The sequence below is a fragment of the Pongo abelii genome, chromosome 9, assembly GCF_028885655.2.
Source record: "Pongo abelii isolate AG06213 chromosome 9, NHGRI_mPonAbe1-v2.0_pri, whole genome shotgun sequence".
In the NCBI taxonomy this organism is placed as follows: domain Eukaryota; kingdom Metazoa; phylum Chordata; class Mammalia; order Primates; family Hominidae; genus Pongo; species Pongo abelii.
In genome coordinates this window covers 69213598-69228885 of record NC_071994.2, presented here as the reverse complement: position 1 = coordinate 69228885, position 15288 = coordinate 69213598, and the positions used below count along the sequence as shown (strand labels likewise).

General features: G+C 53.3%; 1 protein-coding gene and 1 long non-coding RNA gene across 3 annotated transcripts in view; one reads left to right on the top strand and one right to left on the bottom strand.

Annotated features, from left to right (window-relative positions):
* Positions 1 to 2659: 2659 nt before the first annotated feature.
* Positions 2660 to 5892, bottom strand: LOC134759415 (uncharacterized). The gene is made up of 2 exons (XR_010135484.1): positions 5581 to 5892; positions 2660 to 2952 (listed from the first exon to the last, which is right to left on the bottom strand). It is a non-coding gene; the product is annotated as an uncharacterized LOC134759415 (long non-coding RNA).
* Positions 5893 to 5985: 93 nt separating this feature from the next.
* TUB (TUB bipartite transcription factor) overlaps positions 5986 to 15288 on the top strand; it is a 26660-nt gene continuing 17357 nt past the window's right edge. Inside the window, exons 1-3 of one of the 2 annotated variants that reach the window (XM_024255560.3) lie at positions 5986 to 6322; positions 14381 to 14432; positions 14840 to 15002. In XM_024255560.3, the coding sequence (XP_024111328.1) occupies positions 6285 to 6322; positions 14381 to 14432; positions 14840 to 15002 (253 nt within the window). In that variant the 5' untranslated portion in view covers positions 5986 to 6284. The remainder of the gene's footprint in view (positions 6323 to 14380; positions 14433 to 14839; positions 15003 to 15288) is intronic. The other variant, XM_063711260.1, reaches the window with a different exon arrangement.

Sequence of the window (15288 nt, the reverse complement as noted above, 5' to 3'; positions counted from 1 at the left end):
CTCTGGAGGAAGGTAGTTCTCTAGGCTCTACAATGCTCATCTGCCTGAATCTGAATTTGAACTCTATCACTTCTTATCAGTGTGACTTTCAGCAGATTATATATAACCTTTTTGTTGCTTCATCTGTAAAATGAGGATTATAATAGTACCTACCTTGTAGTGTTGCTCTGAGGATTAAATGGGAGAAGTCATGTGTAATTGTTAACTTGAATAGGCATAGGCATGACTCATGAGATGTAATCATAAAGCAAACTTTATTTTTATCTCCCACAGTCTCTTTAAATTTATTCTATAGGGCTGTTTTCCCTTCTAAAATTATATTAAATTTAGGGTAAGTCCCATGACTTTTCTGGCCATTTCCAGGTAACCAGAGGTTGTCTTGTCAGTAATTAATGCATCCTGTCTGCTGTAATTAAAAAAAAAAATCTTGAAACGTCAGTTACACCATCTCTTTCCCAGCACAGTCTGCTGTAGGCCAGCTGCCTGTGGGGACCTTGCACATGACAGTCCTGACCCTTTCCAGGGTTCAAGGTGGAGGGGCAGGGAGGGAGGAGAGGAGATAGGTGGGAAAGGTCTTTAACGACTGTACTCTGATGAGTTGGTGTCCCGTTGTTCTCTGGGCCCTTTCTCTCACTGGGCTGTTTTTGTGGGTTGGTGGAGACCACCCCATCGCTGGAGTCTCATCCTGCACCTTCCTTGATGAGGGTGATACTTTCTCCTTATAACCGATCCTATGGTTTCTTTCTCAGGCTCTGGGAAACCTGGTCTCCCTCAGTGTCACCTCCTCCCTTGGAGGAGCCCTCTTGTCCTGGATCTAAGACAGTACATCTGGCTCTCTTGCTGGGTCCCACCTCTGTCCACAAGAGACACTCATGTGTGCTTTGCCCTGCAAACCAGGGAGCACAGGCTGATCCTGAAGCAGTAGCACTCTTGCTGCTCTTTGGATTTGTCCAGTGTGGCACCAAGACCATCGTGGCCACATATCAACTGACTTAGGGGTCTCCTCAAGGCCCCACTGTCTGGCTTTGAGGTGAAGGTGATAGCACCCTGTACCCCTCCCATTTATTTGGGATCATTGGACCCCAAAGCCTGTCTCTGAAATTCATTCTAAATCTACAACAACCTTTTTTCAACTTCTCTCCCATTTTGTATGTATTAGAGATGGGTGTCAGCTAATGGCACGGACCCAGGTTTTCGCCACCTCTTTTCCAAGAGGTGTATCCCACTTCACTTTGGAATGTGGTATCTGTCCATTTGGAGCCCCAAGTGGAGCCTAGACTGGGAGCATCCTATCTCATCCTCCCATTGCCATATTTGTCTTTATGAAACACACAGAGGAGCACCTGGCATAGAGCATGCACTCAACAAATGATAGCTGTGTATGATCCAGGCTCACAGGTTCTCTAGTTACATTCGCCTCATAACCATTCTATCTGGTTTTATTCCTATTACTTTGTTTTATGCCCTATGCATTTTATGTTTCCTGTAGATTATGCTTTTGTGTGTTTGTGTGTGTGGAAATGATTTGCTATTATTTTCAGCAGTGATTTGGAAAATAGACATTGCTTTTAATTTTACTAGTGGTTGACCTACATTTTTTTTCAGACATTGTAAGCCTATTTATCTCAATCATCAACAGTGGTGCAATGGTCTTTGTATATTCTGCAGTTATTTAAATGGGAATTACAGAGGGCTTTATCTGGCCACCCATACTTATGCTACCATCTTGCCATGATGTCTACCCACAGCTTCAAAATGGCACTTGACTCTGTTTTAGGGCTGGCTCATCTTTGTCCTGGACTTTACCCATAGCTGTCTAGCAGTTTTCCATACCACTAGCCTTTCTCCCGCAATCCTCCATTCTGCTCCCAGTTATTTCTTTCTAAAGGTTACATCTGGGCAGATTATTCTTGGCTTAAAACCCTCTAGTGGTCCCCCATTGGGAACCACATCCTTAGAACACAGTCTATAGGATATTTCCAAATTATAGGATAATTGCAAACGTCCTAGCTTGATGTTCAGGATGACATATGATCTGGCCCTGCCTTAACTTTCTAGGCCCATTTTCTGCCACACCGAACCATTCACCTATTGGTTGAATGCTGCCATGCTGGTTTGCACCTTGGTTTTCAAGTGCATTGGGCATGTACTCTCATGTCTGCATAACTTTGCTCATGTCATCCTCTCTCTCTGTAAGGCCCTTTGGTAAAAGACCCTAGCACAGTGCCTGGTCAATTGTAGAATCTCAGTAACTGTTAAGTTTCCCTCTTCCTTTGTTATCAGCTTATCAAAATCCTATTCATCTTTCAGGGCCCAATACAACCATCATCCTTTTCTACTCTTGGGAAGGCTTGTCCTAACCTTATCTCCCCCCTTCTAGGGACTTCCATTGACTGCCTCTTTTCTGTGTCCCCTTGCCCCCAGCACATTGTAAACCTGTGTTGTAACACCAACACCTTAATGTAGGATACGGTCATTATTTCTTCCTATCTCCCTTGCCAGACCAAAAGCTCCCTGAGAGCAGCCATGCATCTGACCCCCACTAAGGCCACTGCAGCCCTGCATCAGCCTTCGAGGGGCTAGTTGATGTTTGATTGATTTGAATTGCCTTCTTCAGACTGCAAGGTCGCAATGCCAAGCCACCAGGCAGGGCCCAATCTGAATGGATATCATTTATCATTCATATCCCTTTGCTTCCAAAATTGACTAGAGATGGCCCACACTCAATAAAAATGTCACATTAAGTATAGCACATATAAGACTCCATATAGGTGGCTAAGTCCCAAAATGCTAACCTTCTTCCCTGGGTGAACTCATTCTGCTTGGGCGGGAGGTGGCCCTGGGGTCCTCAAGCTCAGGTGGCAGATGCGAGGGTCTCTGTTGGGCTGCTTCACTCCCCATGCATTCCTTCACTCCCCCTCACAAACATTTCATCACCACGTTTGAAAATGCCTAAAATGCAAACAGAATGATTTAAATTCATAGCAAATATCTTACTCTTGCAGGATTTGGGCAGGTGGTGAGGCAGGCATGTTGGGATTGCTGTGTGGTGGTGTTTCAGTCGAGATAACCTTGTTCCTGGGGCTAAATTTGAAAAGCTTATGCCCTTCTTCAAGGGTCACTGTTATAGTGCAGTTGTAAAAATATAACTTTAATCATGGCCTAGTATAATATACATCATATCACTTTCTGGAGTAGCTTTTTGATGGAAGCCAAGGGCATAAACTTAAAATGTCAACCACGGAAGCCATTTGAGTGGAAAAACCCATCATGCATTCTGAGTTGAATGTTAACACTCATGCACGCCATAGAACTCAAAGAAGCACACACATCATTCTCTTGCACGCGTACCATCCAACAAATGTTCTTGTGCAGTCCAGTTCAGACTGCAGGGCCATCTCTCACACACATACACACATTTCTGCGTACACTGAAACAGTCCTGCTGCCCCCAACTTCCCATGCACACATACACTCAAGGCATACACTGGCACACAGTCCCACTGGCTCTCACACAACCCATGGACATACACACATGCACACACACACACACTCATATTCATGCGTACACTGGCACTCAGTCCCACTGGCTCCCCCATATCCCATGCACACACATGCAAATGCACACACATACACACACATACTGTGTGCACTGGCACTCAGTCCCACTGGCTCCCTCACATGTACACACACTCACACTCATGCATACACTGGCGCTCAGTCCCACGGTTCTCCCACATCCCATATACATATGTAACTTCTGCAGAAAGAGACTTGGAAAGCCATCTTATTTCTGCACCTCACTCTGCCTCCAGATTTTGCTCCCTTAGGACAGAGCCTAAACTGTCTATTTAATAGATTCAATTACTCCAGGCTCCTGAGACCTTCCAACTAAATTCTGATTGCTTTAAGGTGTCAGGTAATTTGGGAATAAAGGGAGGAAAACAGCTTCAAACTCTTGAAGGGAAAGTCTTTTAGACTCTAGTTGTCTCTGACATGGTAGCTACTAATGGCAACTCAGGAAAGGGTGGCCTGGAGGGCGGGGCCTCCAGGGGTCAAAGCTTCTGATCTCTAGGCAAGGTTCTGCCCTGAAGGACAGAGGCCTCTGGGGCAATGCTTTGCTGCTGTGCTGCGGTCTCCAGGGTAGGGACCAATCTCTGCTGCCCTTCCTGGAAGGCCAACAGAGTCCAGGCCAAGCATCCCAGCAGGCAACAAAACAGCCCTGCTTTCTGCCTTCTGCACCCCACTCCCAGGTGTTTTGTCTGCTCTCTGTCCCCAGTGACAGTGATAGCTCTTGGAGGTTGATAAATAATCAGAGGTCACAGTGTTCAGAGAGCATCAGTGTTGTGCCCGACAGAGATGGATCTGACCTGTCCTGAGCTCCAGAAGCCTGGAGAGAGAGGCTGTGTGTGTGTGCATGCATGTGTGTAGGTGTGCGTGCATGTGTGTAGGTGTGCGTGTGTGTGTGTGCATGTGTGTAGGGGTGTGTGTGTGTGTGTACTACATGAACTGTGATAGGCTGAAAGGAGGCTGAGGGTAAGTAAGTGCTGTAGACCCAGACCTTTTGTGTGTGAATGCTAGCTTCATCACTGACCAGCTATGTGACTTTGGGCAAGATCCTTGCCTTCTCTGTGACTCAGTTCCTCTGATGTAAAATGGGTATGCTAATGGTGCCTACCTTCTAGGGTGGCTATGAGGATTAAACGAATTATAATATGTACGTAGCACCTAACACAGCTCCTGACGCCCAGCAAATAATCCAAATATCGTGGTTATTGTCTTTTATAATTAATGGGCAAGAGAAGGCAAGGCTGAAGGGCTCGGAGAGTCCTGGGGTGGGGGTCTGGCTGTGGCCCCAGGGCAGCAGGATGAGCCCCCTCCCTCAGCCCACTTGGCTGTTCTCACACTCTCTGCGGGGCAGTCCTGACCGCCTATTTATCATCAGAAGATCGCCGCACAACACTCTTCTGGCGCGGTTGGTGCGGCAGAATCCAGGATGCACATGAGGACGCCCACGGGGCGTGTGGGGACCGTGCCCCTCCGCAGACCTCTCCCTGATCACCTGCTCCACACGCAGGCCCTGGTGACCCCTCAGCCTGCTGCTCCTTGCTTCCGCCCGCCCTGCTGTGGGTCCTCTACCTTCTCAGTGTGCCATGCCTTGCATTCAAGCTGGTCCTAGTCACAACCAGGACCTCCTCAGCGCGCAGAGACTTTCAGATGATCTTTGTAGAGGTTTTTGCCTCCGGTTAACTGCGCCCCTTAGGAAGGGCTTTGGAGGACACAGATCACAGAACAGTTTCAGCTCCACCACTTCCTAGCTTTACGGCCTTGGGCATCTCAGCATTCCTATTCTCTGGGTTTTAGGGATATGATGTTTGTTTCTCAAGGCTACCGTGGAGATTACATATTACAAATTTGCAAGGGCTGGGAATGCAATAGACAGTAAATGTTCCCCTTCCCTTGACGCTATAGCTTAGATGGGAGGGAGCCACTGCTGAGGAAACACCTCCTTAACCCAAAGACAGAGGGTTCCCCAGGCGGGGGTGTGGGAACTCGGAGGTGGGGGTGAGGGAAGGCCAACCTCCACGCTTCGGCCCGGAGGTTCCCCCGCCTCTTCCTGCACGACTGGATTCCTCCTCCATCCGCGCCTCCGGCCCGGTCCCTGCCCCGCCAAATCCGCGCATCGGTTTCCCATCCCATAGCGCAGATGGGTAGGGCAGGTACATAGGGAGGTGTTCGAATGATCCCCGTTTCACAGAAGACGAAACTGAGGCTGGGAGACCTGGGGACTGGCCCAGCTGCAGCACCGCCGTTAGCCGAAGGTGGGAGCCGGCGCGGTTACGCGCATGGAGCGTGGATCGCGACGATTTCGGGGGAGGGGGCAAGGGCGCTCCGCAGGCCCTGAGCCGGCCGGGGGGTGGGGTCTCTGCGGGGCGGGGCGGGGCGGGGCGGGGCGAGGGAGAAGGGGCAGGCGGCCGCTGCCACGCAGTACTCCCGCCTTGGCGCCAGAGGGGCGCGGGACGGTGCGGTCGGCCTCCCCGCCTCCACGCGCGCGCACGCCCCGCGCACTCCCGGAGCTTCGCCTATCTCGCCGCGCCGCGCAGGCAGCCGCTCGCAGAGCCAGCAGCCGGGGCCCTGGCGTGCAGCGCGGGCCTCGGCGGGGCCCAGCGCCCCGGCCCGGGAGGATGCGGCCCGGGGCGGCCCGGGAGCTGAGCAGGGCCCCCGCGCCGGCCCCACCGGGCCCCGGCCTCCAGAGCCGCAGCCACCGCCCCGCCCCCGAGAGACATGACTTCCAAGCCGCATTCCGACTGGATTCCCTACAGGTACGCGGGCGCCGGGCCGGGGCGCCCACCACCCCCGACTCGGGACGTAAGCTGGCCGGGGATACGCGGCCGGGGCGCAGGGCACCGCTGCCCTCCCCACCTATCCCAGCACTGGGGCGCGGGTTGGAGTCGCTGGTCTTTCCTCCCTCAACTTTGAGGGCCCCTGCGGACTGCTCCCGCCTGCCCCGCTCCACCCGCTTATCTGCCAGGGTTGCTGGAAGGGGCCTGTGTGGGCCTTGTTGGGTCAGGCAGCACCATGTGGCCGCCTGGGGAAGGAGTCCACACTGCTCTGAGCCCCCTCCTAGGCCCAGAACCCCAGTCACACGCCTGTGCAGGGTGCGCGCACACGCTCATACATCTGCACGCATGCACCCACAGGACGTCCGTGCCTTGGGCCAAAGACGCTCCTGCTGGTCGGTTCACACTCTCAAAGCATGGATCCGTGAAGACAGTTATTCTGAACCGAGAGCACACCAGTGGTCATATGGACATGCACCCATATATTCTACACACAAGAATTCTTGGGCTTACAAAGACACATGCCTGCATATCTGTGCACGTCCACCTCCTGTATCTGGAGAATAACTGACACCTGCTTCTCACTCACAAGTGCTACTCAGTCTCTTTCAGACACTGAATAATTACTTGCTAGCAGGTCTATACCTGGACACACACCAGCTCGCAGTACATAGAACTGCCCTCACATGCACAAAGGCACTCAAGAATCCAGGCACACTCAGGGAAGCCCACCACCCTCTGCTGCCAGGCACTGTGGTCTATCTCAAGGATGGCTGGGCTTTCCCATTTGCGTGAGAGGGGGCGGGGAGGTGGTCTCTGGGGGCCCCTCACAGGTGCAGGTCTTTCCCTATCCACTCTACTCCATTCTATTACCAGGGAAAGGAGCTCATCGCCATGGCAGCGCCAGATTCTTGGCCACCCATTGGCTCCTTGGTTGCCATGGGCTACGGGGCTGTCTCTGTGTAAAAAGGGTGCTGGACTGCTAAGGCCCACTGTGTTATTGCCGACCCAGGTGCACGTGCTAGCGGGCGGCCGGATGAGTTCCTCAGGAACCGCCTTGTAACACAGCTTGCTCTCTGTTAGAGCCTCATACCAGTTACTGACAGAAAATAGTTCTGACAGGGCTCTTCTCTGAGTCTGTCCAGACAGCGTCCCAAATGGAAACCAGCTGAAACCGCCCAAGGCTTGTTAAAAGCAGATCCTTCTGAAAACAGGCACGTGGCCTGGGAACTCAGGGTTTCTCTTGAGAATTGTTACCTCTAATCTCAGCTTCTGTGGAGGATTCAGGGGTTTCCAGGTTATTTTGTGTCTCTCCCCACAGCCACCAGCAACACACTCACACGTGCGCACATACAAGTCACCCACAGGCTCTCCTGCAGACATGTAGTCACACTTCAGTCTCACATGGATTAGGGAGCTGTTTCCATCATGGAACCAGGGACTGGGGCTGTGCTGACTCAGAAGAGCTGCTGCACCAGACAGACGTCCAGGCTGGGGCACAGGTAGTTTCTGGAGGACCCTGGCCTTTCTTGGCACATGTGGGCTGAGGACATTCTAGAAGACAGTGCAGCCCCACAGAGTGTCATCAACCTTTTCTAGCCACGCGGCAGAGGTGCCTGGGCAGTGCTTGTGGGCTGAGTGGACCCCGGTGCTGTGGAAGTACCTGTGTGTGGGGGTCCAGATGGCAGGGTGGTGGCCATGGACTGAGGAGGGTGGGAGGGGCAGCACTTATGGCTGTGGAGATGATGACGTGTTTAGGATCTGGCAAACTGGAGGTTGGGCCAGGCCAAGACATGGTTCTAGAAAGCTTCTCCCAGGGAGCCAGGGACTAAAGCAACTTGTAGAGAGTGTGCAGGGATCTTAGAGAAAATATGCCTCAAACAGAATGGCTTAAGCCTGTTCCTGGGAAAGGTGGCCCAGGAAGGTAGAATTGTCTCTAGCAAATGACCCTGTTCTAGCAAGTGCCTAGGGCCCTGGCATCCTGCAAGGAGTGATTTGGCACTTGCCTCAGCCCAGGTCCAACTACTATCTCCCCTCCACCCCTACACCTCCAATTCCTTTCCTGGGCCCCAGACTCAGCCCTGAAGCATAGAATCCTGCCTCTCTGGAAGCCTGGCTCTGAGGAGCATCTCAACACCCTTATAGCCCTGCGCTGCTTGGTTTCTCCATGCCTGTCACTCCACCTCCTCGTTCTGTTGTAGAGAGGGGGGTGTGTAGCTGGAGGTAGCCTGTGTCAACAGTTGCCAGGATCCCCCCTGCCCTGCTGGGGTCTTTCTGGGCACGCACTGAGTGTGGGAAAGCACTGGAATTGGGGTGTAGACTTCCGAAACGGGAGACTTGGGCTGAGAGGAGGAGATTCAAATTGCCTCTTGCATTAACTGGGCTGCTGATTGCAGTCAGAGCCACATGCTGTCTGATCACAGAGAAAACTGGGGCAGAAGACAGACAAAGCATTTTACTTGCAGATGGGAGTGGGGGCAGGGGGTGGCATGCACGTGCTTTGACTGGTGTGAGGTTTCCCTAATGTCACAGCATGTCAGAGCTGGAATGTGGCATTTGGTTTGGGAGAGAGGGGTTGGCTGGCTTCTTGCTAGTTCTGCTGGTGAGGGTTTTACTCCCTCTCTAATGGTTACACCTTGAATTCCCTGGGCCCAGCTTATTTTCTTTAGAGAAATGATAGTTGGTGATAATCTTCTTATGGGTAATTTTGGCTCAGTGTATAATGATCATGGATTAATCTCACATTCTGAGATCAAAGAGAGCCATTGAGTTTATAAAGTTTAACAATTGGAATATTTTTGTCTTTTGTTCCTATTAGTACTAATAATTTCTAATTCTGCCAGTTTCTCTTTACCTGTGTTCTTGAGGAATATTAAATGCCCTTAGTACATTTACAGCCTTTTATAAGTTGTAAGTGGAGCAGTGAGAGTCAGGAAGGACTGTGGCCCACGGCATATTGGAGGACTATGCTGGGTGGGATTGGGGTGGCCCCGTCCTCAGTGCCCTTGTCTTCATGGTCCTGAGGCCATTGCCTGGTGTTTCTCTCACTTGGTCATGAACTAATTGAGATCAGGGAACTTATCTGGTTCCTGGTCATGTCCCCAGCACAGACAAGACATCCACTTCTTTGAATCCAAGTGGCATCCCCGGATAGCCTCTAGGGCTTCCTTGGCTTTCCCAGCCCCACACCTGGGTTCTAAGCACACCTGAGGGATACAGTACTCTCACATCACCATGGGACCTCCTGGAGCACTGCTTGAAAAGCACTCTGTAGGTCACAGAGAGAGAATCTCAGATTGGAAGAGCCCTTACAGGTCATCTAGTTCTCAGTGTGGATGCTCCCTGTAGCATCCCTGCCACACGGCCTCCCATCAGATGGCTGTGATTTCTTTTAAGTTCTTCCTTAGGTTGAACCTAAGCAAGTCTCCGGGTTCCCCCTCCTCCTGGCCCTTGTTAGGATCCTCCCACCACTTCCTAACTTTGTTTTCTAGGGAGTAATGGGACTCCTGACTCCTTCCGTTATGCTACTAGGTTCGGCCTCCAAGGTGCCCTGGGCACTTGGACCCACCACTTTACTTCTGGCAGCCTTATAACAACTCCCTGATTTTCTTGTTGTTCTTTAGAGATCACCAGCTGTGGCTCGTGGTCACATTTGCATGGCTGAGCATCAGAATCACCCATGGCACTTGCTTTTACAAAGAGAGAGAGGAGTGGGTTGATTCTGGGGGATGTTCCCCAGCAGTTCTGAATGATCAAGTCAGGGCTTAGTCCCTCCAGCAGTTTGAATGCACCTGATAAATTTGGGAACTGCTGGCTGGAATGGAGACGGCACATCCTGGGAAGCTGGAACTCCTGTGAGCAGTGTGGTCCTCTGCCTTCTGGAGCTGCACTGGTTCCCACTGTGTCCCAGTAAGCTGCCAGGCAACAGAAGCCACAGATCTGGACTTGCCGGGGGTCCAGGGTTGCAGCCAGGGGCACAGGGTTGCAGCCAGATGCCCTGGTGGTCTTTCCTCTCCTGTCAGCCCACATCTGTGATTTCCTGGGTCCAGCAGGGGTAGCTGCCACTGTGACTGAGGGGAAAGAATGAGGGCAGGAAGAGGGGAGGGTGAAGTCAACATGCAAAGTGTGTCCAGAGGGTTGGGTCTGTCCCTAGATTCCCTGACCCCTGGGCCTCTGGTTAGCACTGATGGAGTAGCTGGAGCATGTAAGGTAGAGTCTACAAAGAGAGGGAGTTCGGAAACAGGCTAGAGGATGTTGGCTGTGTGTGCTTTTCCAGGACACACAGAATTGTCCTTGTGTCCTTGCCCCCTGTTGTCAATCGTGGTTGACTGCTCTGATATCTGTGGGGTGCCTTGGGGGAAGTGAGTGGATGTAGAGGGGCGGGCTCCCTGGGAGGTGAAGCTGCCACCTCGTTGGTGCTGGACTGAGCGGATGGATTGGTGGACACTGAAGCCTGGGTTTCGCTGACCCTCATGAGCCAGTGGCTTTCCTGAGCCTCCCTGTTCAGGCCCCCAGCAGGAGGCGCCTGTGATGTAGGAGCCTCCAGGGTCAACTGAAAGACCTATCCATCAGCGCCCTGTCTCTCGTCTGAGTCTCCTGGCGGGGCTGCAGCTGGCAGCCTGGGCTTGGCAGTTATTCCATAATTGGAGCTGAAGTCATTAAAAAACCATTACTGTCTCCTTGTGTGGTTATCGTTTAAGTGCAGCCTAGAACAGTGCCCATCAGAAACAGGCCGGCTGGGGAAGTGTCGGTGAGAAAGGAAGATGCCTTAGGAATGGTGCTGGGGTGGAGATGAGGAGGAAGGGCCATCTGGGTGGGGGCGGAGAAGGGAACTGGGCCTACTGAGGAAGCCAGGGGAGCTTTTGGTTCTGCTCTCCCTGGAGACAGCCATCGCAGTTGCCCTTGGTCTCCACAACAGCTGCTGTTGGCTGGGGATTCTTTGTTATTCACCAGGGAGAGTTGTTGCGCACTTGTCGTTAGCTAGGAACACCCACCTGGTACAAGCTTGTCACTGCTAGGTAATCGTGGTCCATCTTGTCCCCTTGCAGCTCTTCTAGAACACTGCTTTACCAGGAATCATGCCCACTCTCAGAGCCTCCCCATTTTAGTAGATTTAGTGTAGACCCTCCTAGCTGGGTCTTGCTCAGCCAGGCACAGGTGGCTTCTCCCCGGTGGCCGCCCCCCAGCTGTGCATGTTCCTTTCCTTCTGTGTGCTTCCACATGCCTGCTGGTGGGTGAGGTGGTAGGTGGCTCTCTAGGTACTTTGGGGATGTCTGAGGTTTCTGGAACTTCTTTTCAGAAGCCTAGCCCTTGTGTTCATCCATATTTCTCTGAAGGCCAGTGGTTAAGTCCTTTCTACCTGTTATCTTACCTGGTAATCAGGGTCACCGAAGCCTGTGGCTCTTTATCATTCTCCTCCATCAGGAAATGGAGGTGGAGGCAGAGGAGGAGAAAGGAATGTTTTAATGGAAAGCAGCCTCCTGCCTCCGGCATAACTGTGCATAGTCCATGGCAGTGGGACGGTGGCCTATGGTAGGGAAATGTGCCCCCTGCATGGATGAGAGCATTAAAAGGCACTGGGCAGTGAGGCCACTATGGCTGGAAATACCTTTTGTCAGTTGAGCAGCTGCTGTGACCCAGCATTTCCGGAGGTGGCATTGCTGATGTGAGTCCTACCTCTCAGCTAGATGTCCCCTTTTCTAAATGACTCTAGATGTGAGCATCAGCACCATGGAAGGCATCTTCTTTGTCTTGCTCAGCCAAGCCCAGGGCTGGGGATGGCCCAGGTGACTGCCCTGTCCCTGCCCTCTGAAAGTGTGAGTGGCTTGCGACAACCTAGAAAACTGTGGAATGGCCCCTCCTGCTGGCACAAAGGGAAGCCAGCACTGTCTTGTGGAGGTTGCACAGGGGCCAGGCCACTGGCTTATGACAGTGTGGTTTATAGCTAACCTGTGCCCAGGCACAGAGCTTGACAAGCGGAGGGAGCACAGTTGGATTCCAGACCCTGTTGCTCCTGTCAGCCAGGGGCCACTGTACAGAGCTTAGACTGCATTTTTCACGTGTGTCTTGAAAGTTGTGATGCGTATGCACTGTGCGTGTGGCTGACCACGGGGGACACTGGTGTTCGGGTCTGACCCTTTCACGTCCGTCTGTGGGCAAATGCTTCGACTTTGCTTATTCAGTCAGGCTGTTGGCTTGAGCTGTAGAGACGAGAGGGTTGTAGCCTCTCAGGCCTGGCAGGGCCATCAGGCATTTTGCGCTCTGGTCCTGAACCCTTTCTTCAGAAGTCTTCACTGCAGTCCTCCAGCCTGGGTGCATGCCTTCCACAATGGGATGCCCACCCTCTCAGCCAGCTGGAATATTTAGGGACCTGGTTGCATCCTGTGGTCCTGGCAATGCCCTCAGGGAGCCCCAAATGCAGCTGTGCCCTCTTAGGCAGATGGGCTGTTTCAGGAAGACCGAGGCCTAGAAGTATGGTTCTTGAGCGGTGTTTTCTCCTGTGCTCTGGCAGCTCAGGGTTTGGTGAATGAGGCTGTTCTGCACACAGCCCCAGATCACAGTTGGGGCTCCTCTGACATGCAGAGCAGCCCATGGGTACAAGGAAAGACCTTCCCAGATGTCAAGTAGGCAGGACACCTGCTAGTTGAAAACATGCATAGTCCTCATAGATCGTGGCCAAGGTGGTGGGCAGTCTGTGATATGGGGGCTTCCTTCTCCCCTCTGACTGGCTCCCTTGGAGATGCAAGTAGTTTAGGGCTCATGTAGGTGGTCAATGATTGTTCCAGCTAGGCAGGGCTAGCCATCAGGAGGAGGTGGAAGTGGCTTCACTTTGTCCTCAGAGTGATGTGACCTCGTTTCCCCTTTGCACGCACACTGCGCTCACCTTCACACAAGCACACCCACTTCTTCACAGGTGTCTGCATGCAGGTGTGCACACACACGAGATATTCACACACTTCCTTATGGCCTCACACACAAACCTAATGCACTCGGGCACGCCTGTGCAGGTACCTGGACACAGTCTGTTTCAGGGGCAGCTTCAGAATAACTGGGCCAGGGCCACCTAGGGCTTCCCAGAGCTCAGATCCTCAGGGTCCAACCTCACCTCATGCAGCTGTCCACACCTTGGCCTTTATAGCATTTGGGCCTGGTCTCATGCATGTGTCTCTGGCTAGCAAAAAGCTAAGTGATTTGAGTTACCGGTTCCCTACTTGTGCCCTGCCTTCCTCAGAGGCATGGCCAGTGTGGGTGAGATGAGGCTCCCTGTCCCAAGACTTGCGGGGCTCAAGAATTTGATGTCCCCAGGGCTGCCTGTGCCATGTCTGCAGCCCGGGAAGGACCTGGTGGCTGGTTGCTGGGCTGTACATTGATGTGTTGTGTCCACCCTGCAGACACCTCTGTGTGGCCCAAACCCTGTACGCTGAGGGACTGGTTGGTCTCTTAGCTTCATTCTCTCAAATGAGAAGGAGGACCCTCTGCCCTCTTTAAGTGGGGAAGGGGAGTAGACAAAGTCAGCACTCTACTCTGCCCACCTGGAAAGCTAGGAGTTTGCTTTCAACGGATGGGGAGAGGGTCTGCCCCAGAGGACGCAGCCTCCTCTAGAATGGTGGAAAGGAAGGAAAAGGCTGGGGCTGGTGAGATCCCAGTAGGGAGCTGGAGGGAGCAGCCCCCGGGTTTGTTTGAAGCCTGCCCTCGGGCCTGGCTTCTTGCTGGGATGCCTCTGGATAGTTCTCTTGGATCTCAGTCAGGCCCGGCCCTGCTCAGGGATCTGAGGGGAGGGTCTCATCCGGTACTTACTGGGGAGTCCTTGGGGAAACAGGGGTCCTAGCAGGCTTCCAAAGTGGCAGCTCAAGCCCTTTTGGTTCAAGCTGGTTTCAAGATGGCAGGCTCCTCCCTTCCTCCTTCTAGCATGTGGGCTCACTGAGTCCCAGCAGCCATGATGGGATGGGTTTAAAGGGCCCAGATATGCTGGGGGTGGGCTCTGGGCTATATCCTGGCACCTCACGGGCAAGCCCTGAAAACCCCTCTTTCGCTCTGCAGTGTCTTAGATGATGAGGGCAGAAACCTGAGGCAGCAGAAGCTTGATCGGCAGGTGAGTAGGCCTGGGGCCGGGTGGAAGGGAAGAGTCTGGGCTGGGATCTCCGAGGGCAGAGGGGCAGGGCTGTCCATCTTCCCTGGATTATCCCGTCTGATTGGGGGATGGGATTCCCATGTGGAAGAAGAGAGGTGCACTCTCTCCCAGCTCAGCACTAACCCTGCCGCGGCACATGGGCTTCTGCCCTAAGGCAGCTGGGTGACTGCAGTTGGAGGGCTGGCTGTGCTGTGATCCTGCCAAGGCAGTCACCTGGGCCCTGTTTTGCCTCCCTTTCCTGGACCCCAAGTGTTGGGGTGCCAAGGACATGGGGCCTTGGCCCAAGGTGGGCTGTGGACCCCCTGATAACTGGGAGCCCGCCCTTCCTGGTGGAGGCAGTGGGTCAGCCAACCTCTGTGCCTCCATAGCGGGCCCTGCTGGAGCAGAAGCAGAAGAAGAAGCGCCAGGAGCCCCTGATGGTGCAGGCCAATGCAGATGGGCGGCCCCGGAGCCGGCGGGCCCGGCAGTCGGAGGAACAAGCCCCCCTGGTGGAGTCCTACCTCAGCAGCAGTGGCAGCACCAGCTACCAAGGTATACCTTGCCTGCTGCCCCACATCCCGTCACTGCTTCGGGGAGCCCATCACTTCCTGCCCACCTAGGCAGGTGCGGACTGGTCCTGACGGGGGATGCCCAGGCTGTGTGTGGCTTCCAGCCCAGGCAGACAGCTGAGTAGGGAGGGCAGAGGGAAGGTGGACCTGTAGCCTTGGGCGCCTGTGTATGCTCCAGCTGACACCTCCTGAATCAGGCACTGAGGCCAGAAAGCTAAACCTTTTATGAAGCCAGGAGTTCAGAAGTCCCAAGTTTTGATCTGGAGCAT